The 23,638-nt window shown below is 37.5% G+C and overlaps 1 protein-coding gene across 4 annotated transcripts in view; it reads left to right on the top strand.

Annotated features, from left to right (window-relative positions):
• bcas3 (BCAS3 microtubule associated cell migration factor) overlaps window positions 1-23,638 on the top strand; it is a 502,994-nt gene that overhangs the window by 172,608 nt on the left and 306,748 nt on the right. For all 4 annotated transcript variants that reach the window (XM_022675301.2, XM_022675293.2, XM_022675283.2 and 1 more), the window contains 3 exons: window positions 4,882-4,982; window positions 9,186-9,382; window positions 10,132-10,229. In XM_022675301.2, the coding sequence (XP_022531022.1) occupies window positions 4,882-4,982; window positions 9,186-9,382; window positions 10,132-10,229 (396 nt within the window). The remainder of the gene's footprint in view (window positions 1-4,881; window positions 4,983-9,185; window positions 9,383-10,131; window positions 10,230-23,638) is intronic.

The raw sequence follows: 23,638 nt of genomic DNA, 5'->3' as shown, positions 1-23,638 counted from the left end.
TTGATCTAATTGTGAAAGTAAGATATGTAATCAAAACATTAATAAAAACTATGGTTACACTCTCTATAAGACTCTATAAACATACTCATAACACATTATAATGCATTCATAAGGCATTATAAACATGGCTATACGTATTTATAAAAATGTATAATTCATCGTAGCCATGGTTATTATGCATCATGAACTGTGATTATAATGCATTAATAGCTGTAGTGTTTATAACATGTTATACATCAATACCAAGAAACTCAGTCCCTGCTTGCAGACTTTATTATGACTAAAAAAGCTTTTCAACTTATGAAAACACCCTCAAAAATACTATAAATATATTTTGAACCACTGATAAATTATTCTTGCCTTGAACATAATATTAATTATAGTCAGTTATAATGTATTATAACAGGTCTTTGTGCACTCTAAAGTAAAGTAAAGTGCCAGACTTTCATTGTGGGACTAGATTATTAACGATAGATATACACTATTTTAACATATGTATTATAAGCACAGGTTATAATGTATTATGATCACAAGTCATAATGCTTTATAAACATGGCTATAATGGGTTATGCATTTATATATATATATATATATATATATATATATATATATATATATATATATTTATAGCCATGTTTATAATGCATTATTATTGCATTATAATATGTTATGAATGTGGTTATAGAGTCTAATAGAGATGACATTCATAGAAAGTGTTACTAAAACTACTTATAAAACTGAAAAAATAGCATTTGTTACCTGCCCCCTCTCTCTAACTATAAACTTTGCCATGAAATCACCCCCATCACTATTGCACTATTGTCTTGTGTCTCTTGTCTCACGTATGTCTATATTTGTTTCCCTGTTGTACTGTATATATAGTTTCTCACATTCTTTTATATGTATAATCTTTTTTTCTGTACTTTACTGTAATTTTTGGGAAGGAGAGTAACGTAATTTCAGTTTTCTGTATGTCCTGTATAAAATAAAACTACTTGACTTGAAATAAAATTATTACATCAATAAATAATAATAAATTCATAATATTTGGAAAGTTTAAAATACACATTTTAATTGTGTCCCTGTGTTGTGGATTAACTCAGTCCTGTTACCGTAACACATTACCCTAAAAATCTGAAACGTCTGGAACCTTCTACAACAGGAATTCACATCTACAACAGGAAGTGACATCAGCTGGTTCTGGTTCTGAAGATCATGGGATAACTTAAGATCATTATGTTCCTCATTCGTTTTTTTCTGTATGTTTGATTTTATTGTAACGATGACTGAGGAGCTCAATCTCAACACTCAGTCCTGTTACCTAAATTAATTCTTTAAAAAAATAAATAAAAATTTGGAAAAATTACTAGAAAGTGCTCAGTGTCCTCATGCTATTAGCATAGCCACCATTTAACTATTCATGTTTTTGATACTTTTATGGTAAAAACTCATTCCTGTTTCTTTCAGTCCTGTTACTCAAAACATAAAGCACATAAAGTTTCAGTAACAGGAGTGAGTATTGTCTCCTGGTTTATTGATTGATTTATGTGAATATAAGTTAATGTGGTACCACTTTATAATAAGACTACCTTTATAAAGGGTTTATAAATGGTTTACAATTAGTTTATTAATTGTAACTAATTAGGTTGTAAATGCCTTAAAAATCATTAATAATCAGTTATAACACATGCGTAGAAAGGGCAACGATATAGACGGCTGTGGGTTCACTATTTGGCAAAAAACAGGCCATTGTTGCCCTTTCTACGTATGTGTTATAACTGATTATTAATGATGATTTTTAAGGCACTTCAACCTAATTAGTAACCACTAATAAACTAATTGTAATTAACCATTTATAAACCCTTTATAAAGGTAGTCTTATTTTAAAGTGGTACCATTAATGTAAACCACATTTTTCAATTCTGTTTGGTTCATCATTTATCCTTTTGTTTAATAAATTTAATGATAGTAAATTTGATCAATTTCATGTTTGGGTCTTCTTGTTTTTTGTTATAAATATCAATAATTTGAACATGCAGTCTATAAACATTTCTTCAAAATAAAGACTTTCTCAAGAGAAAATTAAAGGAATTAGTGGACTTGCTTTTAAAATGCTTTTTCACATGAGTTTTGGTAACAGGACTGAATTCAATTTAAACACCTTCAGATTAAAAATCTTGTAAAAAATGAAGTAAAGCTGCCTGAGACTGAACGGTACATGTTTTAAATAGTTAAATATGCCAGCTAGTTAATTTTAGTTTGTTTTTTAGAAGGTGAGAATAGTGATCACCAGAGAAAGTGTACAAATCTACACGTTTGGTTTTCTGTCCACAGCCTCCTCTTTGTTCGGGTTTAAAGCTGCCGATATGAACCCACCGAAACCCGATCTACAGAGCCAGCCGCTGTTCTTACGCTTTAATTATTAATTACCCAACACTTATTGCCCCCGGGGCAGCAGGACACAGGGGAGGATGCCGAGGAGGACGGGACTGTGTTTAAGGAGTAACAGGACCGGACTCTGTTCTCTGTGCTGTTAGTAAACCACACGGAGTATCAGAGCACTAAATCCTGATATATGAGTGTGTAATGAAGCGTGATGTTACGGATAAACCCTAACCCTGCTCCTCCTCATTCTGCTCCGCCTCTGTATCTCAGACCTGGAATAAACACATCTCTCCATCTTTACAAGCTTTATTATATAAAAATATAATCTAATAAATTACATTATCTGTGATTTAATCAATCTAAAGTAATCACATTCAATCACATGCATCATCAAAGTACTTTAAACTGTATAGTTCAGTTGGATGAATGAGTAACTGGTAAAGAGTTAATGGTAAAAATTCCCAGTAATAAACTAGGCCAGTTTTTATAGTTGGCATATTTTGCTGAATCGGTGCCAAATTTATCATGCATTCTGTTTTCCATTGCCTTATATTGGAATATAGTTTTAATTCCATTAAAATATACAAGTTTATATAAGTATATACAGCTCTGTTTGAGTAAAATGAACATTGTTGTTTTATTCTATAAACTACAGACAACATTTCTCCCAAATTACAAATAAAAATATTCTCATTTAGAGCATTTATTTACAGAAAATAAGAAACGGCTGAAATAACAAAAAAAATGTCATGCATCTTCTCCTCCACCAGTCTTACACACTGCTTTTGGATAACTTTATGCTGCTTTACTCCTGGTGTAAAAATTCAAGCAGTTCAGTTTGGTGGTTTGATGGTTTGTGATCATCCATCTTCCTCTTGATTATATTCCAGAGGTTTTTAATTTGGTAAAATCAAAGAAACTCATCATTTTTAAGTGGTCTTTTATTTTTTTTAGAGCTCTGTTAGTATTTTAATTGACACCACTAATATTAATATAAATTGCATTTTGCATTTCTTACATTCATTTCATTGCATATCCTCTATAAAAAATTGTTCTTCTTAAGAAGAAGAACAAGTGCGATTAATCGCAGTTAATCACAGAATATTGTTGTGATTAATCTGATAAATGTTTTTAATTGATTGACACCACTAATAAGAACACAGATGGTGTTCAGGGAGGAATAAGGTGAGTGTATGTTATAGTATAAAGCTGAGAGTGTTTCACAGATCTCACACTGATCCTGAACACCTGCTGCATGCATTAATGTGAGTGTGTGACCGAGCGCGAGAGAGAGGATAAGAAAGAGAGAGTGAGCGAGGGAGGGAGGAAACGATGGAGCGAGAGCAGCAGAAGCTCCTTGTGCTCTCCAGATGAGCACTTGACAACTTTATTATCCGCTGCTTTTATTAAATACATTCGCAACAAAGGCATGTGCTCGCCTGGAGGTGTAAGAGAAATGACTGATTCTGCACATTAGTCTTCATTCTTTGGCGCCTGCTTACTCAAGCCTGCTAGTGCTCCATCTGTCTCACACACGCACACACACACACACACACACTACTGCTGGGCGCTTATGGCCTAAAAAAAATATATCTTCAGTTTTGTACAAAAATTCGATTTTTTTTTTATTATAATTGATTTTTTTTTCTTAAAATCAAACTACATATGGTTCAAATAGTTCAAAACTAGGTTTACCTGTAAAAAAAACAATTTTATATATGTATATATATATATATATATTTGGTGTTCAGATGCTTTGTGTTGAGTCGACTCATTGAGTGAATCAATGATCCAAAACACTGTTTAAAAAGTCCATGTGTTCATATCACGCAATCATGACCTCGTATCTACACAGGAGTTACTCCCACACTGACAGACAATGGATCATACTTCAGAACGCGGTGTTGTGCTGAATTCAGCACCCCTGCCAGGAAAAGCACCCCCTCTTGGGAGCGCGCACCCTCGTTTTGTTGGCTTTAACTTTACTTTGAAAATGGAAATACCCAAGATACTGTTCTAAGCTGCACTGATTTGTAGGAAATAATGTAAAATAGTCATGTCACCTGCAGCCTCTCCCAAGAGAGGGTGCTTTTCCTGGCGGGGGTGCTGGATTCAGCACCATAGTAATGCCAAAATCTGCACCCCCGCCATGAAAAGCACCTCCTTTCAGAGATGATCTGCTTTAACTTATTGTAGAAATACGTGCCAAAAGTCATGTTTGGGCCAACAGAAAGAAAGTTAAAGGGGGGTGATTTTCTGGCAGGGGTGCTGATTTCGGCACAACACCAGTCTCAGCTGTCTGCTCAATCAGTCCTGATTCAGACCAGCAGGGACAGGCAGGGGCTGCGAGTCCACACACATAAACATACACTCACAAAATCACCTCACAGCCCACAAATGTGCTTTCTCACTCTGCTCATAACACAAAATGTTTACACAAATACATATATATATATATATATAAATCCTCATCTTCTTTCCTTTTTTTCTACACAGTGATGCCTCCAGGAAGCCCTGGGCCAATCACCAGACACGAATCCTACGACAGCCTATCCTCCGACCACAGTGGCCAGGAGGACGAGGAGTGGCTCTCTCAGGTCAGTGCTCATCTTCTGATCTGATCTGTCCACTAGTGGTGTGCTATATCGTATCATATGTAATAATATCACCAACAATTTTGAATATGGTGTTTATTAATATTATACCCTGAAATATGGAGCCATATCACCCACCTCTAATTATCACATCAGGGTTCTACTTTTATACTGTTTTTATCAAAAGAAAAATTCACACTGTTCTCATTTCCCATTATATATCTACTAGAGACAGATTATATCTGTACAGTATCATTTATTTTACTTTAATCCTGGATATAATAGATATTCATGTAGTGGAATTCATTACTGTACACTTACCTGCATAATATTTATGCTTTTTACCTCTTACATCTGCACATCATACATTTCCTCTTAGTTGCTATCTGCTTAGTTAATCCATCCATCCATCCATCCATCCATCCATCCATCCATCCATCCATCCATCCATCCATCCATCCATACATCCATACATCCATACATACATCCATCCATCCATCCATACATCCATACATCCATCCATCCATACATCCATACATCCATACATACATACATACATACATAATTTTTCTATCTATTTGGAGTGCATTATTATTAGTATTGTGATATTCTGGATCATTGGCTTCTGTCATATATATATATATATGTGTGTGTGTTTTTTTTTTAAGTGTTCTGTCATATCGCCAAGAATATTGTTAACATGAAATTACCATGAAATATTATCCATCCCTACTGTCCCGTCCAGTTCACTCCAGAGCAGGAAAAGGCAGTAAAAAGGCTCCATCACCATACAGTTTACGGTGGCGCCTGAAATGGTCACTGGAATGGAGAGATCAATCTCCTTCCCCTCTTTTCTCGTTTGGTTCTTTAGGTTAAGTGTCTGTCTCTTATCATGAATAATTTCTGGACATGCATTATTAACAGTGCCAGATGTAAACTGCTTTAACTGGCTGGTGTTGGTGGTGATTGCCATACTTTCTCTATCCTCCCTCGATAATAGAGCTTAGATTCTCCGCCCAAACCCGACCCGAGGCCTGACCCGAACTCGGGCCCAGATTTCCCACCACTTTCCTCGGGCCGGGTTGGGTCAGGCTCAAGAACATGGTGTGTGACTGTGGCGTCTGTTTTTTAATGCTATATTTACTGTATAGAAAGCTATAGTGTGATAATCACAATATAGCATGGTAACAAAAAAAAGTTGCATGTTAGAATGTGTGCAGCTGTTCCTCTTCAGTGAAAACACCTTGTGAGATAAACTGCATTTCTGCAGTGCTACATTTTTGCAGCCCTGCGTTTCTGCAGGGCTACGTTTCTGCAGTGCTGCGTGTCTGCGCTACGTCTTTGCAGCGCTACGTTTCTGCAGCGCTACGTTTCTGCAGCGCTATGTTTCTGCAACGCTATGTTTCTGCATCGCTATGTTTCTGCAGCACTACGTTTCTGCAACGCTAAGTTTCTGCAGCGTTATGTTTCTGCAGCGCTATGTTTCTGCAGCGCTGCGTTTCTGCAGCGCTATGTTTCTGCAGCGCTGCGTTTCTGCAGTGCTACGTTTCTGCAGCGCTATGTTTCTGCAACGCTATGTTTCTGCATCGCTATGTTTCTGCAGCACTACGTTTCTGCAACGCTAAGTTTCTGCAGCGCTATGTTTCTGCAGTGCTGCGTTTCTGCAGTGCTATGTTTCTGCAGCGCTACGTTTCTGCAGCGCTACATTTCTGCAGTGCTGCGTGTCTGCGCAGCATTTCTGCCACGCTGTGTTTCTGCCGCGCTGTGTTTCTGCCGCGCTGTGTTTCTGCAGTGCTGCGTTTCTGCCGCGCTGCGTTTCTGCCGCGCTGCGTTTCTGCAGTGCTGTGTGTCTGCGCTAAGTTTCTGCAGTGCTGCGTGTCTGCGCTAAGTTTCTGCAGTGCTGCGTTTCTGAAGTGCTGCGTGTCTGCGCTAAGTTTCTGCAGTGCTGCGTTTCTGCAGTGCTGCGCGTCTGCGCTAAGTTTCTGCAGTGCTGCGTGTCTGCGCTAAGTTTCTGCAGTGCTGCGTTTCTGAAGTGCTGCGTGTCTGCGCTACGTTTCTGCAGTGCTGCGTGTCTGCGCTAAGTTTCTGCAGTGCTGCGTTTCTGAAGTGCTGCGTATCTGCGCTAAGTTTCTGCAGTGCTGCGTGTCTGCGCTAAGTTTCTGCAGTGCTGCGTTTCTGAAGTGCTGCGTGTCTGCACTAAGTTTCTGCAATGCTGCGTTTCTGAAGTGCTGCGTGTCTGCACTAAGTTTCTGCAGTGCTGCGTTTCTGAAGTGCTGCGTGTCTGCGCTAAGTTTCTGCAGTGCTACGTTTCCGCGCTGCGTTTCTGAAGTGCTGCCTTTCTGCAGGGCTATGGACAGATGTTCCTCCAACCCTCCTGCTGCACTCAGCGCTGACATATTGAGCCGCTTCACACTGACAGCCCTCATTACACACAGCCCGTCATCACACACACACACACACACACACACAGCACTGCACTTTTAACACACGAGCTGCAATAACACCACACACACAAACTGACCAATCACAGCACTGCTCATAACAGACAAACTGTAGCTGTCATGCTGAAAGCAAAGTGTGTATATTTAAAAATGATCGCAATGGATTATAATTCATTTGCATCTTTAGATGGAACTAATTTAACTAATTTAACTGATTTACTTTTGTGTTTTCTTCTTTATTACCATTTTTAACCATTCTCTTCCCTTTCTCCAAAATGAGAAAAAACTAAGTTAACTTAGAATTAAATAAGACCAAAATCAAATCAAATCAAATCAAATTTATTTGTATAGCGCTTTTTACAACAGGTGTTGGCACAAAGCAGCTTTACAGAAACATGATTACAGGACAAAGAATCAGGCAAAACATTAAACATAGAATATACAGAATACAGAACCCCCAGTGAAAAACTCCCTCAGAGCTGCAGGAGGAGGAAGAAACCTTGGGAGGACCAAGACTCACATTAAAGGGGGGACCATCCTACCACTGGTCAAACAGCTTTTAAATTCAAATTTAAAAAGTCTTTTATACATCCACATAGGTTTTATATATTCAGGAGTATAGCAGCACCACTAATGGCTTGGATGTAATCTGTAGTGGAGAGTGAGATGGTCGATGAGCAGCTGATCTGTGGTGGTGGATGGAGAAGAGCTGACTTCAGAAACTTCCATCAGTCTGGCTGGACAGGAGACGCGAGAGCCTGAGGGTCCAACATCCATCAGTATCGGGGGTCAGACAGGTGGGCAGTCAGTAACTCGGAGGAAGGCAGCGAGATGGAATTAGTTTTTACTGGATTTATGTAAAACAGAGAATATAAAACAGTATCAGAGTGTGGCAAATGACTCCGGCAGAACTGAATAAAACAGCCTAACTAAAGGCAGAGAGCCAGAAGGTAACATAGACATGGAGGCACCCTGAAACACCAGCATCCACCCACTCCACCGTCCACAAACCTGAGTGACCGTGTGCAGTGGGAGAACAACAGCACCAGCATCTCAGTTTACCCACAATTCCCTCTGTCCATGAACCCCTGAATCTGCAGCCTTATCTAAAGGAAAAAAACATTAATTACCAAAAGCTAAACTAAACAAGTAAGTTTTCAGTCTAGACTTAAAGATTGAGACTGTGTCTGAGTCCCGAACATATTCGGGGAGATTATTCCAGAGTTGAGGTGCTTTATAAGAGAAAGCTCTTCCTCCTGCAGAGCTCCTCTGAATTTTAGGAACTACTAATAAACCAGCACCCTGAGATCTAAGTAATCGTGGTGGTCCATAATAGGAGATGAGGTCTCGTAAATACTCAGGAGCGAGCCCGTGTAGGGCTTTATACGTTAACAGGAGAATTTTATATCCGTGGCAGGCTGTCAAAATCATTAGTACCAACAGATACTTAAAAACTACATTTTAAATACACTCCAACACTGTGTACACTGGTTCTTATTAATATATATATATATATATATATATATATATATATATATATATATATATATATATATATATATATATATATACGTATATGTGTATATATATATATATATGTATATATATATATATATGTATATATATATATATATATATATATATATACATATATATATATATTTTTTTTTTGTACAAATAGGACAATTTATCATGATATGATAAAATATCATCATACTGCCCAACTCTGGATCCATATGCATTCATTCTTTGTTTTTTTATTCAGGTGGAGATCGTGACCCACACTGGTCCTCACAGACGGCTGTGGATGGGCCCACAGTTCCAGTTTAAGACCATCCACCCCTCAGGCCAGACCACGGTCATCTCCTCCAGTTCATCTGTGCTGCAGTCTCAGGGTCCCAGTGATACCCAGCAGCCCCTGCTGGACTTCGACACGGACGACCTGGACCTGCACAGCCTCAGGTACGGGTCAGCTATACAGACAGGTGCTACACTAAGAGTAATACTTTAACTTGGTGACATACTTGTGATACATGATATCTTGCAAGAACCTGATGATAACATACTATCATTATACAGGAGATATGATTCAATTTATTGTGAAACTGTAAAGCCTCATTGATGCTCTACTTTAAGATCCATCTTTATAGATCATAGGAGCAGTTTTAGTGGCAGGAACCAGTCATAGAGCTGCTCTAGAGACAGACTCAGAAGATCATTTGTCCCAAGAGCCATCAGACTCTTCAACTCTTCTGTCTGTCTGTCTATCTATTGAGACAAAGACAGACCTTTTATGTTTTTATTTTTTTTTTATTATTGGTTATAACACATACAAAGCAACAATGACCTGTTGTTTGCCAAATAGTGAACTCACAGCCATTTATAGTGTTGCCCTTTCTACGTATGTGTTATAACTGATTATTAATGATTTTTAAGGCATTTACAACCTAATTAGTAACCATTAATAAACTCATTGTAAACCCTTTATAAACCCTTTATAAAGGTAGTCTTATTTTAAAGTGGTACCATTTTACCTTTTTTACAACCTAATTAGTAACCATTAATAATCTAATTATAAACCCTTTATAAAGGTAGTCTTATTTTAAAGTGTTACTGGTAAAATTTTAAATTTGACTTTTAAAATGTTGCAGGAGCCCTGATGTAAAGTAAAATAAGAATATGTGTGTGTGTGTGTTTGTACTGTGTGTTAGGATCCAGCCGGTGCGCTCTGAGCCGGTGAGCATGCCCGGTTCCTCTCGGCTGGTGGCCGAACGCAGAGGCCAGGCTACAGTTATTGATACCGGCTCAGGTAAGACATGAGGTTGTTTTTTTCCTATTGCTTCCACCTCACTGTACTGCGAGCAGACGACTGAAATGAAACACAGAGAAACACTGAAATAGTGTTTAGTTGTTGTTGTTGTTGGTGATCATGTGCATAGGCTGTGCTTTCTCTAAGTTGGCGTGGAATTGAATTTGCTGGTTTTGTTCAATTGCATCTTTTCCATATTTTTCTGGAGTTGTCATAAGCTACGTTCACATTACCAAGCTGGAAAAACTCAAATATGATGATTTTTTTTTTTTTTTTTTCATGGCTGTGTGAACGTTTAAATGTACAAAATCCGATTTTTTTTTTTCAAATCAGATTTAAATCACTTTCATATGTGGTCCTAAATCTGATACGTATCCAATCCATGAACATGTGACATGAATGTGAATGGTCAAATCATGCAGAATTATACATTAGCATTAGCGCTACTTGCTTCTCTCTGATACCCACACATCTCTTGGTAATTATGGACTAAAAAAAATAATATGTTTTTATTTTATTTTATTTTATTATTTTATTTATTTATTTTTTTTTACAAAAAAAAACAGATTTCCGATTATAATTGATAATTTACCCCCCTACTAAAGTTCAAAACTATTGGTGTTTTGGTGTTTAGATGCTTTGGGTTGAGTCGACTCTAATTGAGTGAATCAATGATTCAAAACATTGTTTTCAATCCCATGTGTTCATATCACGTGCTAACCTTGTATCTACACAGCTTTGGAGAAACTCATACTTTATGATTAATATATACTGCTAATTATACTTCAGAATGCGTGTTTGTGACTGAACATTAAGAAAATAACGCACTTAACGGGTCACCGAAGAAACTTTGAAGGAGAGATTATTATTATTATTATTATTACTATTGTTTTCCTCTATTAGATCACGGATCCTCACCAGAGAGCGATGATGCTGCAGTTTTTAGAAACGGTAGGATTTATTTCTAGATAGATATGTGCTTTACCTCACCGCTCACTGTGTGTGTGGAAAGTGCTGGAACAGGGCTGGAACTGTTTTTGGTAAAAGTTCAGTCCTCGGAGGAATGTTTAGAAAATATGCGCGGGTTAGTCTGTGGGAGAAACGGTAACCAAAGAAAGATGGATAAACACTTTAAAAATGAGGAGTGTTTTTGATTAAAAAGAGCGATATTTTAGATTATAAAAGGTAAAATGTCTGTATGTAAAATTGTATCTCTTGGTGCAGCTGTGCAGCAGCTATAGCTGCAAAAAAACAGCAAAAGCAAACCACCTGTCCTTTTTTCTCCTCCTGGACCTGAGCATGAACTTCAGAGCAGCTGTTTACTCTCCACTCCAGCAAAAGATGCTCCACATATGAGCTGCTAACTCATCCATTTCCCTTTATAAAGCTACGAGTCTCTCCTCTCTCTAATATGAGGGTTTTTGTTGTTGGTGAAGAAGGAGGCGTTTATACAGGTATCAATGTGCAGCATGTGAGACGATTCAGGAACAGATTCTGTGTTCACATTACACACAGATACAGATCACTTACATTTACACTGAATGTGAACCGACAAGATACACAAACCTGATCTGAGATAAAAATCTGATTTGATTAATGTGGCTTGTTGTATTAATGTGAACGCAGCTTTAGAGTTGTTGTTGGGTTGTTTTTGTTGTTGAGTTGTCAGGTTGGTATAATCCAGTCAGACAGAGGTCAGAATGTCTTGCACTATAAATGTGGACAGTTCTTTAGTCTCTGCTCTTTTGTGGATGTGTTCGCTGTGATGTAAAGTCTTGAGCAGTTCTCCTGGACGTCTCTTTCGCTCACGGATTTAACGTGAAGCGTGAGTGAATAGTGCTGTGTGTGTATATTTATATATATATATATATATCGAGGTACGTTGTATTTTTTATTCCGAACGCCTGTCAGACGGCATCCCGCCACCTGCAGCTGAACATCTCACAGAGTGATACAGCTTTCAAAAAGACTATTGTGTTTTTCTCTTTTCTCTTGCTTTTTTGTTGTTTTTTCTTGCACTAATCTATTAGCTTCATCTTATTGTCAGAGCTGTTCATCTTTAAGGTGACTCTGACTCGTAGTTCTGTCCTCAGACATACTCTTCATTTTGTTTTCTGTTCGTTTTTGTCCTAAACCAGTCGTCTCCTATGAGGAGACCTGTCACCAATAATATCAAAATTACAGTCACTAACACCAAAACACACCATGTAAAAAATAAAAGTCAGTAACAAACACACTGTTGAAATAAGATAAATTGCTTTTACAAATAAAAAAGCCTCAAAAACTGATTTAGAGGAATCAGATTGAGTGATCTGTTCATAATACAGATATTTGACACACATACACACCAGTGAACACACACACAGTGATACTGTGAAACACAGCGTGTAGTGTCTTTGAATTCGTTTGGTTTATTTGGTATACGTATTTATAGTAGTGTGCTCTGTGGTTGGTCAGATAGGTGTACAATTTACAATTTTAGTCACTATTACAACAACTGTTTTTTTTTTTTTTTTTGCTGGGCGTTATGACCAAAAATGTATATCACAGTATTTTTCAAGATTCTGACGTTTTTTTTACGACTTTATTTTTATCTATTTCTTTATTTTTTTATTTTGCATGACTGGGCCTTTATATAGGGTTGTGACTTACTGTACTGTTAGGACTACATATCATATAAAACACTAAGGCTTTAAATGAAGGCTTTGTCGCACAAAATTACACAACATATAAAGAAATCAGATTTGATTATCAGAAGAATATAAACAATGGACCTTAGAAAGAGATACGCTAACAACTTCTCATACATAATAAAAAGATAACATCTCTCACTTCGATCACTCCGGTGTGTTAGCTTGTTATGCTAACTGGCTTGCGTTATCTAGCGAGCTGTGTGTGCTTCTTTGGTGGCGCTGTTCTATACTGTGTGCTGTTCTACACAGCGCCTCTAGTGGTGTGGCGGCGTGGGAAAAATGCATTCTATGGTTCTAAATCCTCGACAGTATACCGTATAAACATGTATACTGCCCAGCACTACTAAAAATAGGGTTTGTGCAGCTGAAATGTTTAATTGCTGATCATTAAGAGCATCGAAACTTTGGGTAAAATATTAGATATTTTGAGTTTTGAGTGGCGCCACTAATAAATGCATTTTATTTTCTTTTGAGTGCAGTAATCTATTATCTTCATCTTATTGTCAGCTCTGTTTATGTTTAAGGTGACTCTGTCTCTTAGTTCTGTCCTCAGACATACTCTTCATTTCTTTTAGTTTCTTTTAGTTTCTTTTTTGCTCTGAGCCACCAGTCGCCTCCTATGAGCAGAACTGTCACCCACCCGTCTACATCTCTACCTCCAAAACAGAGCATCAAGCTTTATTACCCAGCTTGAACTTCATCCCTCTCTCTCTCTCTCTCTCTCTCTCTGTGGTCTGGAGGAGGAGAGCTGCAGGAGTCTCAGCAGGCTTTTATGGGCCGATGCTTATCAGTCTGTGTGTGATTGCTCAGCACTCAGGGCTTCAAGCAGCCTGGCGCCTCCTCTTATCAGTGCTCATCGCTTTGTCTTTATGCCTTCAAAAGGCCACGCGGCTCGGTGTGTCCCTCAGATTACAGACACACATCCTCCAGTGTGCTCCGACACCGATCCCCTACTGCCCCCCTACTGCCCCTCCAACCAGCCGGCCATCAGGGACCTGCCCATACACTGCTCACACCGTGTAAACAAACAAACAAAACATATACAGCTCTAAAAATATGAGAGAGCACTCAAAAATAATGAGTTCCTTTGATTTTACCAAATTGAAAACCTCTGGAATATAATCAAGAGGAAGATGGATGATCACAAACCATCAAACCACCAAACTGAACTGCTTGAATAATTTTTGCACCAGGAGTAAAGCAGCATAAAGTTATCCAAAAGCAGTGTGTAAGACTGGTGGAGGAGAACATGATGCCAAGATGCATGAAATTAAAACTGTGATTAAAAACCAGGGTTATTCCACCAAATATTGATTATTTCTGAACTCTTAAAACTTTATGAATATGAACTTTCTCATTCAGCCATTTCTCATTTTCTGTAAATAAATGCTCTAAATGAGAATATTTTTATTTGGAATTTGGGAGAAATGTTGTCTGTAGTTTATAGAATAAAACGACAATGTTCATTTAACTCAAACATAAACCTATAAATAGTAAAATCAGAGAAACTGATTCAGAAACTGAAGTGCTCTCCATTTTTTTTCAGAGCTGTTTATATATATATATATACATATATATATATATATATATATATATATATATATATATATATATACATACACGTATATATATATATATATATGTATATATAATATATATAATATATATATATATTTTGTTTTTGTAAAATACATAAGGTAAGAAAACCTGCAAAGATGTTGCTCTCATTTTTTTTTATATCAGCTGTTTGCTCATCCTTTGTGATATTTTAAATCTTTTATATTTACTTTTATATACTTTTATATAATATTAAAATGACTATATGTAATAAAATCATTTTATACTGACTTCTATTAAGAAGTCTTCTATTAAAGAAGTATGGACAATGGAGTTGTAGAGGTTCCTAATGGGGCCTTCTGTTGTTATCCATGCTGCTTAAATGGATAAGTTGAGCGCGAGAGCGCACACTCTCAAAACATTAAGAACAGCCAGATAGCACACGAGGATGACATATACGAGAGCGCGCGCACAGATTCGTACAAGAGGAGAGTTAATTTGAGAGAGTGCATGGTAAATTTGTGAGAGCACACCTATATTTCACACGTGAGCAAATAAAATCTGTAAGCGCTGCATGAAACAGACTCCTGCATTCAAAAACTTCACTCTCGACTACTGCCAGTAAAATGAAGCCATAACCTCCTGCAAATGAAACCCAGTTAATGGTAAGTTATGGTTAGTTAGCTACTTATTTGAGTTATTTAAAGCACCTTGTAGATTTTTTTTTAAGTTTTTTATTTGCGTGTTGACTAGGGGTGTCACGATTCTCTAAATCCTTGATTCGATTTTGTTTCTGATTTTAGGGTCTCGATTCGATTCTCTTTTTTTTACAGCAGAGAGGCCTATGCCAGTTTTAGATTAGTCTATGGTCAGTCGTTGGTTTGATTCATCAAATTTACAATATCTTATTTCAAAAGGTGGGCTTGATATAAGTGATGCAAAGTGATACAAGTGATCTGTAATACACCACATTAGGCACTAATGGTCAAATGTAAATAATTTAATTAAGATATATATGTAATGCCATCTAGTGTCTTTTTTTGGTAGCAGCAGTGTGCACTATTAAAACAGCAATGTGCAACATAACAAAATAAATAATAAAAAATACAGGAACAGTCATGTACAAAATAATAGAACAATTAGAGCCTTAACAAACTGAACTCAATCCTACTATAACACTTAAACATGAAAAATAAGATTTTAATAAAAATATATTATTAACTTTATCTGAGAGAAAGATGCTCCTTAAGGTACCAAAACTATTAACATATTTGAGGCTAGACGAAACAACTGTTATTTTTATATTTTCTTTAAGTTTTTCTTTAAGGAGATGAGAACGTCCACATTCTCTGGAGAAAGGGCTGCTCTTTGAGCAGTCACAATGTCCGCGGCGTCGTCTACAGTGTGCTGCGCCATTAGCGGGAGGGATCGTCCATCATCTTTTTGACTTCAAGGCTCAAGACCATGTCATAATTTCGATTGATTTTGATAAAATATCGAAATCGTGACACCCCTAATGTTGACTAAATGAAACCAGCTCACTGTGCGACATACCAATGCATTAACATCTTTAAGTGTGTGTATATATATATATATATATATATATATATATATATATGTGTGTGTGTGTTTTTTGTATATGCAGGGAGAATGCTATATGTTTTACACCTCTCCCAGAGGACTCGTCTCTCTCTGTATCTGAGTGGGTCTGAGCCGGATGTGAATGTAGCGGCGGCGGCGGCGTATCCGAACTGAGCTCAGGCTCACCGTCTGTCTCAGCTTCCCAAAATCAATTGGACGTGTGCGGCCTGCATTATCAATACTCTTATCTGCTGCCCGGGCATCACCCGGAGGCCTGCTAGACTACACAGCGCTTTGTGTGGCGGATCGGGGGCGGGCGGGAGTCTGGCGTAATCTCGCCGAGTCCACGATAAACCGGCCGGGGACACAAAACTCTTTTGATTTTATTTTGTTTTGACTCAGTGGAAGAAACACCCTGTCGTTTGTTCGTTCAGCACAAGCACTTTTCCTTCCCGGCCGGCGGCTTGTTGTTGTGTTTGTGAGTGTGTGTGTGTGTGTGTTGCATGCGTGTGTGTGGCGGATGCATGGCGACTGTGGACGGCGGGCGACAGTGCACGGAGAGATGCAGGTGTGTTATGATTTCTCTATCTGCTCTCTGAGAGAAGCCGCACTGATAGCTGACGGTGTGTGATGATGCTCTTTGTCAGGGTAAAGTAAAGACAGGGCTGATGACCTCGAGTTTGAGAGTGTGTTTGTGTGTGTGTGTGTGTTTAAGCGTGTGTGTGTGTGTGTGTTTGTTGCCAGTGTGTGTTGTTTTGCCACTAATCTGCATTAAAGGACTGAGCAGCACACAGTCTCGCTGTGCTGAAGCTCTGCTTACAGATTTTAATCTGCGACTGGCTGCTCTGTTGTGTGTTTTGTGTGTGTGTGTGTGTGTGTGTGTGTGTGTGAGGTGTCTCACACACTCTTTAAATCAGGTGTGCTGCTTGTTTTTCTACATTTGCAGGATTATTATAATGTTGGAAAAGCAGAATTGATCTAACTTTGCATTTACTAAATGATGCAAAATCCAATATTTGCACTATTTTCAGCTAGTTAAAGGTTACTGAGATTAAGTTTGGGTTAAATTCTGGTTTTATTTTTAAAGAGATTGCTTCAGTTTCTGAATCAGTTTCTCTGATTTTACTATTTATAGGTTTATGTTTGAGTAAAATGAACATTGTTGTTTTATTCTATAAACTACAGACAACATTTCTCCCAAATTACAAATAAAAATATTCTCATTTAGAGCATTTATTTACAGAAAATGAGAAATGACTGAAATAACAAAAAAAGCATGCATCTTGGCATCATGTTCTCCTCCTCCACCAGTCTTACACACTGCTTTTGGATAACTTTATGCTGCTTTACTCCTGGTGTAAAAATTCAAGCAGTTCAGTTTGGTGGTTTGATGGTTTGTGATCATCCATCTTCCTCTTGATTATATTCCAGAGGTTTTTAATTTGATAAAATCAAAGAAACTCATATTTTTTTAAGTGCACATTTCTAACAGTCACAGTAAAAAACCTTAATAATCAACAGCAGAAATATATATTTTTGGTTTCAGATAAAATTGCACCTCACCTGCTTGTACTGTACACATTCACAACTTTCAGACAGTCACAACACTTTTTATAATAAAAGTCCTAGAGTTTTAAGGCGTAAGGGTAAAGAAATGTTGCACCAAGTGAAGGTTCTTTCAATCCTTAAGACATGTTTTACACACATCTGTATTATAAAAATATTACATATTTTATTGTTCATATTATTTTATTCGTCTGCCCTGTTTTGTGTGTGGTAGTTTTTTTTTTTTTATCGAGCTGCCTCATTCAGTCTTTAAATCAGGTGTACTACTTGTTTTTCTACATTTTCAGGATTATTATAATGTTGGAAAAACAGGATTGATCTAACTTAATTTTCCGAATGTGGCACAATGCACCATTTGCACTATTTTTAATTACTAGAAGGTTGCTGAGATTTTGTGCTTAAGTTAAAGTTTGATTTATACATTTGTAATCACAGTTAAATATCTTAATAAAAATTCCTAAAAAGTCCTACACTTGTAATCTGTGAGGGAAAAGAAATGTTGCATCAAGTAAAGGTTCTTTAAACCCTGAAGACATCCTTTTCTACACATCTCTGTTATACAAAAAAAATATTTTATTTTATTTAACCGCCCTAATTTGTGTTTTTTTTTATCCACTTGCCTCATACAGTCTGTAGGTCAGGTGTATTGTTTGTTTTTCTACATTTTTAGAATTATTACAATGTTGGAAAAACAGGAATAATCTAATTTAGCATTTTATGAATATAAAATTTGCACTATTTTTAGTTAGTAGAAGATTAGTGAGATTAAGATTAAGTAAAATTGTGGTTTATATATTTGTAATCACAGTTAAATCACAGTAAAATACCTTAATAAGCAATGTTTCAGCAGCAGAATTGTAAAATATTTTTTGGTTGCAGATAAAAATGCACCTCACCTGCTTGTACTGTTCACATTCACGTCTTTCAGATCGCCACAACACTTTTTAAAATAAAAGTCCTAGAGTTTTAAGGTGGTGGGGTAAAGGAATTTTGCATCAAGTGAAGGTTCTTTAAACCCTTAATACATCCTTTCACACATCTCTATTATAAAAATATTATAAAATATTTTATTGTTCATTTCATTTTATTCGTCTGCCCTGTTTTGTGTGTGGTAGTTGTTTTTTTCGAGCTGCCTCATACAGTCTTTAAATCAGGTGTGCTGCTTGTTTTTCTACATTTTCAGGATTATTTTAGTGTTGGAAAAACAGGATTGATCTAATTTTGCATTTTCTAAATAATGCAAAATTCACTTTTTGCACTGTTTTAGCCAGTGAAAGGTTACCAAGATTTTAAGCTTTAGTTAAATTTTGATTTATATGTTTGTAATCACAGTTAAAAAACCTTAAAAACCTTAATGATCAATATTTTAGCAGCATAATTATATATATATATATATATATATATATATATATATATATATATATATATATATATATATATATATATATATATATATATATATATGCTTGTACTGTATACATTCACATCTTTCAGATCGCCACGACACTTTTTAAAATAAAAGTCCTAGAGTTTTAAATAAATGTTGCATTAAGTGAAGGTTCTTTCAACCCTTAATACATACCTTCACACGTCTCTGTTATACAAAAAAAGAAAATATTATGTATTATATTATTTGTTTTATTTGGCCACGCCCACTTTTAAACATTTGGTTAGTTCTTCTTTATGGTTTTGGTCATTTTGGCCATTGCATTTTTCATTTTTATGGTTGTATCGTATTCAAAGTGAATTTATTCTGAAATTAGAAGATGTTTTCTCACGACTGCAGACTATATATATATATATAGGACAGGTATGACCCCACATTCCTACAGGGTAAAAAAACAAGTGTGTGTGTGTGTGTGTGTGTGTGTGTGTGTGAGAGAGAGTGTGTGAGTATGTGATGAGAATGGAGACAAAGCGTGCACTGTAGTGAATGTAGTTCGCTGCACTTTGCTGACTGTGCCTCCAGGCTGGAGGACAGGGCTGAGTGCTCTCCTGGTTTCCTATCCCAGCATGCCTGAGCGCTCCGGGACCCGGCACCTGGACGCTACCTGGGTCCAGCAGTAATAGATCCTGACCCGCGGCCTGTAATTACCTGGATGGGCATAAAGACAGCTTGTTGCTGGAGATACTGCTCACATTCAGGCCAGGAGAATCCCGAAACCGGCCGGGAGGGGGGGCGGAGCCTGCGTCACATGATCCGCTCTGTAACCAGAGGTGTTTTTCAGCCGCCTATAGAGATATAGAGACATACACTGGTCGGACAATGAAACTGAAATACCTGGTTTTAGAGCACAATAATTGATAGTGGTGACGGACAGTTCTGGTGGAAACAGGAGAGTTGAGGTGCACATTGAATTCTGAGTGATTTGATCAGCCGTGGTTTTATGTTTTTTTGGATACAATCCGGGTTAGCACCCGAACATCCCTTTCAGACAGCTTCCTCTTACAGCATCCACAGTTAATCCTGTTGGATGTGGTTGGTTCTTCTTGGTGGTATGCTGACATTACCCTGGATACCGTGGCTCTTGATGCATCACAAAGACTTGCTGTCTTGGTCACAGATGCTCCAGCAAGACGTGCACCAACAATTTGTCCTCTTTTGAACTCTGGTATGTCTCCCATAATGTTGTGTGCATTGCAATATTTAGAGCAGAACTGTGCTCTTACCCTGATAATTGAACCTTCACACTCTGCTCTTACTGGTGCAATGTGCAATTAATGAAGATTGAACACCAGGCTGCTCCAATTTAGCCATAAAAAAACTCAAATCCACAGTTAGTCCTGCAAAAACCCACACACACAATGCTTTTGGCTGCCATCTTTCATCAGCTTTCTCGCCAATAAATGTTAATTCATATCTTACAGGATCTATCCCACAGGATTCATTTGTTATTTAATTCTAAATAAATAGAAAATGTCATGGGGAGATGTGCAGGCATGCATTTATATAGTTTGGCCTACTAAAAATATAGAAAATAAGTATTACCTAAAAAAACTGTAATACACCAGTTTACTGTAAAACAAAACTGCTCATCTGAGTATCTAATTCCTCACTAGGTCCAACATTACTGCAGCGTATGAAGCTTTTAGTTTCCTGTTCACCTTTACCTTCCGCCTTAAAACACATTTCCATTCCACCTTAACAGTTTTCCTGCATTAAAACACAGTCCTCTTTTTAGACTGTAGTTAGTAGATGATGAAGTGTTTTAAATTAAGAGTTTTACACATTTCTGCTTTAGTTCATGCAGAAATCACAAACAGTCCATATATAACAGAATGTGGTGGATTCCCATTTAAATCTTCTGTTCCACCTTAAAAGCGCCAAAAATAGTATCTACAGCCTGAAGCCTGTGTGCCGCCACGGCAGCATTTAAGGCGGAATGGTAAATTAGCAGCATTTAAGGTGAGTTATTTACATTGGGAAAAGTATGTTTAAAGTGCATATTTATGAAAGCTAAGTAGCTAAGCTAAGCTACTTACACGTAATGCTGTAGCATGAGCAGCTTGTGTACCTTAACTTAGACACACCTGACCAATAATGATCCAGCAGGCAGGTAAACGGGAGGATAATGATAATTATTAATATGGAATAATGGTATGATCCACTTTAGGGGGGTTGTTTGAAATCATATCACAATATTCTTCCAGGTATAGATACTGGATGTTTTTTTGTAATATTTAACATTATATGTAAGAAATAAACTTTTTTTTAGTGTTTTGACTACCCCCAAGCTGTTGTTTTTACCCATAGACTGTATATAGCTGGACAGAGCATCGTCTCTCAAAAGTGAAGCCACCACAGGTCGGGCGCCCCCTGCTGTTCGGTTTCAGAAAGCTGTGTAACCCCACCCATCCCCATAGGTTTCAATGGCAAAACAGAACAACTTTCAATTACGTTTTTTATTCTAATAAACTATAATTTTACCTCCTTTATTTAAATGCAGCAGCTAGTGTAACCTCTGCTTATATTGTTAAATTTTTATATCCTCACAGAAATCGTTTTTTAAAACCGTTATTCAGCTCTATTCAAAAAAAGGTGTGGTTATGGTAAAAGGGCTGGTTATGGGCGGGACCAATAACAGACCATCAGCTCCGCTCCGCCCCGCTCTGCAGCCTGTGACCTCGAGGCAGCCCTCGGGGGCGGGGTTATTTAAATGAGTAGGCTGTCTCTCCACAGTCTTTCTCCCTCCTCTGGTCTCTACTGCGCTCTACAGACTCGGGTATCAGGATCACCAACATGGAGGAAGATTTTGGCTTCATTTTCATTGAATGAATGGAAAGGTCTCGGTTTTTAAGGTGGTGAAGTCTTAATTCGCACCCTGCCTGGTCCCCCCGGAGCCTCGGGCCCTCAGGCCCCCACCACTCACTGCACTCACTGACTCCTTTTCTTCTGCCGATGACCTGGAAGTTCCACCACAATGCAGATTATTCTGATCCTCCTGTAAAAGATGCCGTTCTTATCATCCTCCTCCCGCTATCCCAGAATCTCCAGCTCCGGCTTTACTATCACCCTCCTGCCTCCTCCTCCCTCTATCTCTCTATCTTTATCTGCATCTCTCTGCTTTTTCTTGGTGTTTTTGAGATGACGGTAAATGCATTCGGCACGTTCGGTGTGTATGTAGATTTACTGTCTTGCTGAGGGGATTTTAAGACTGGAGGGAGGGAACTGAATGGGAAGGGAATGGTTTGAGCATATGGAGAGATCTATAGAGGACAGTGAATTCAGTTCAGCACTCCTGCCTTTCTTTTATCTTTTATTCTTTTTCCCCTCAAGTGTTAGAGTATTTACACGTGTCTGTCTTTCCTCAGACAGCTGTAGTTTGAGTTTGCACATTAAATATATGCAATAAGAATGGATTTTTATGTTTAATGTATGTTAGACTACATGTGACGTTACATAAAGTATCTTGTATATAAAGTATCTAAAGTTCAGTGGTTTGTAGACACTAAATAAGTAGTTTATTTAGTTGAACACAATTCATGTTTACAAAATACTAATTGAACCATTAAAAAAATTGATTTATTGAAGAGTTATACCCGAAAACAAGGGGTATGGGTACATAAGAAATATGGGATTGGGCTTCAGTATCAAAATCAACCCTAATTTCACACAATAATCAGAAATATGACAGTGTTCTACCTGGGTCATCCATTGGTGCCTTTTATATTTCTTTACAAAAAAATACCATAATAAAACATGTACATATTGCAGTAGCAGGTTTTCCATTCATTACATTTTTTGTGTACATTTTTATTGGTTTAATTCGTTATTATTTCTCAACATGCAGCATATGTACAACATGAACTACTCCAACACGTTTTCTCATTCTGTCACTGTTTGAAATGGTTGACTTTGTCTTTTATTCCTGATGTTGATCAGGAAACCCTTGGACGTCCTTGGTTTAGACTTATTTAGACAGTGATGAATGTTCCTAATTTTTTATTCTTAATGTTGTTTGTTTTTAAGGCATTACTTAGGCCCAATCCTACCCAATTCACCCCTTGGCCCCTAGCGTTTAGACCTACTCTCTGTTTTGTGCGTTCACACCAAGGGGTAGGGCGTTGTTATTTCTGTTAGGCTCGAGCCATAGCGGCAAGTGTTCCAAAGACCAGTGTTGTGCCGTTTCACAGCTTTTCTGAACTAGTTCAAGTTCAGTTAATTTTACTTTTTTCATGAGATATTCAAATAAATACTTTTTTTCACACTACAAGCTAAAGATCACTATACGTTGTTTGAAACTGCTCATTGTAGACATTTGCTCATGACACTGCAATTGTGGGTTTCTTACCAGCTGATGAAAATGTTCATAGGGAGAATTGGTGCCATCACTTCCACTAGACATTTTTTTAATTGCAGCGCTTTCTCTCACTCTAGTCATTGCTCTCTCTCTCTCTCTCTCTCTCTCTCTCTCTCTCTCTCTCTCTCTCTCTCTCTCTCTCTCTCTCGCCCTCGCGCTCTTTCTCACTCAATTCAATTCATTTTAATTCAATTGGCTTTATTAGCATGAC

This window comes from Astyanax mexicanus, chromosome 18 (assembly GCF_023375975.1).
Source record: "Astyanax mexicanus isolate ESR-SI-001 chromosome 18, AstMex3_surface, whole genome shotgun sequence".
Classification (NCBI taxonomy): domain Eukaryota; kingdom Metazoa; phylum Chordata; class Actinopteri; order Characiformes; family Acestrorhamphidae; genus Astyanax; species Astyanax mexicanus.
The sequence above is the reverse complement of the archived record's forward strand: the minus strand, read 5'-3'. Positions and strand labels throughout refer to the sequence as shown.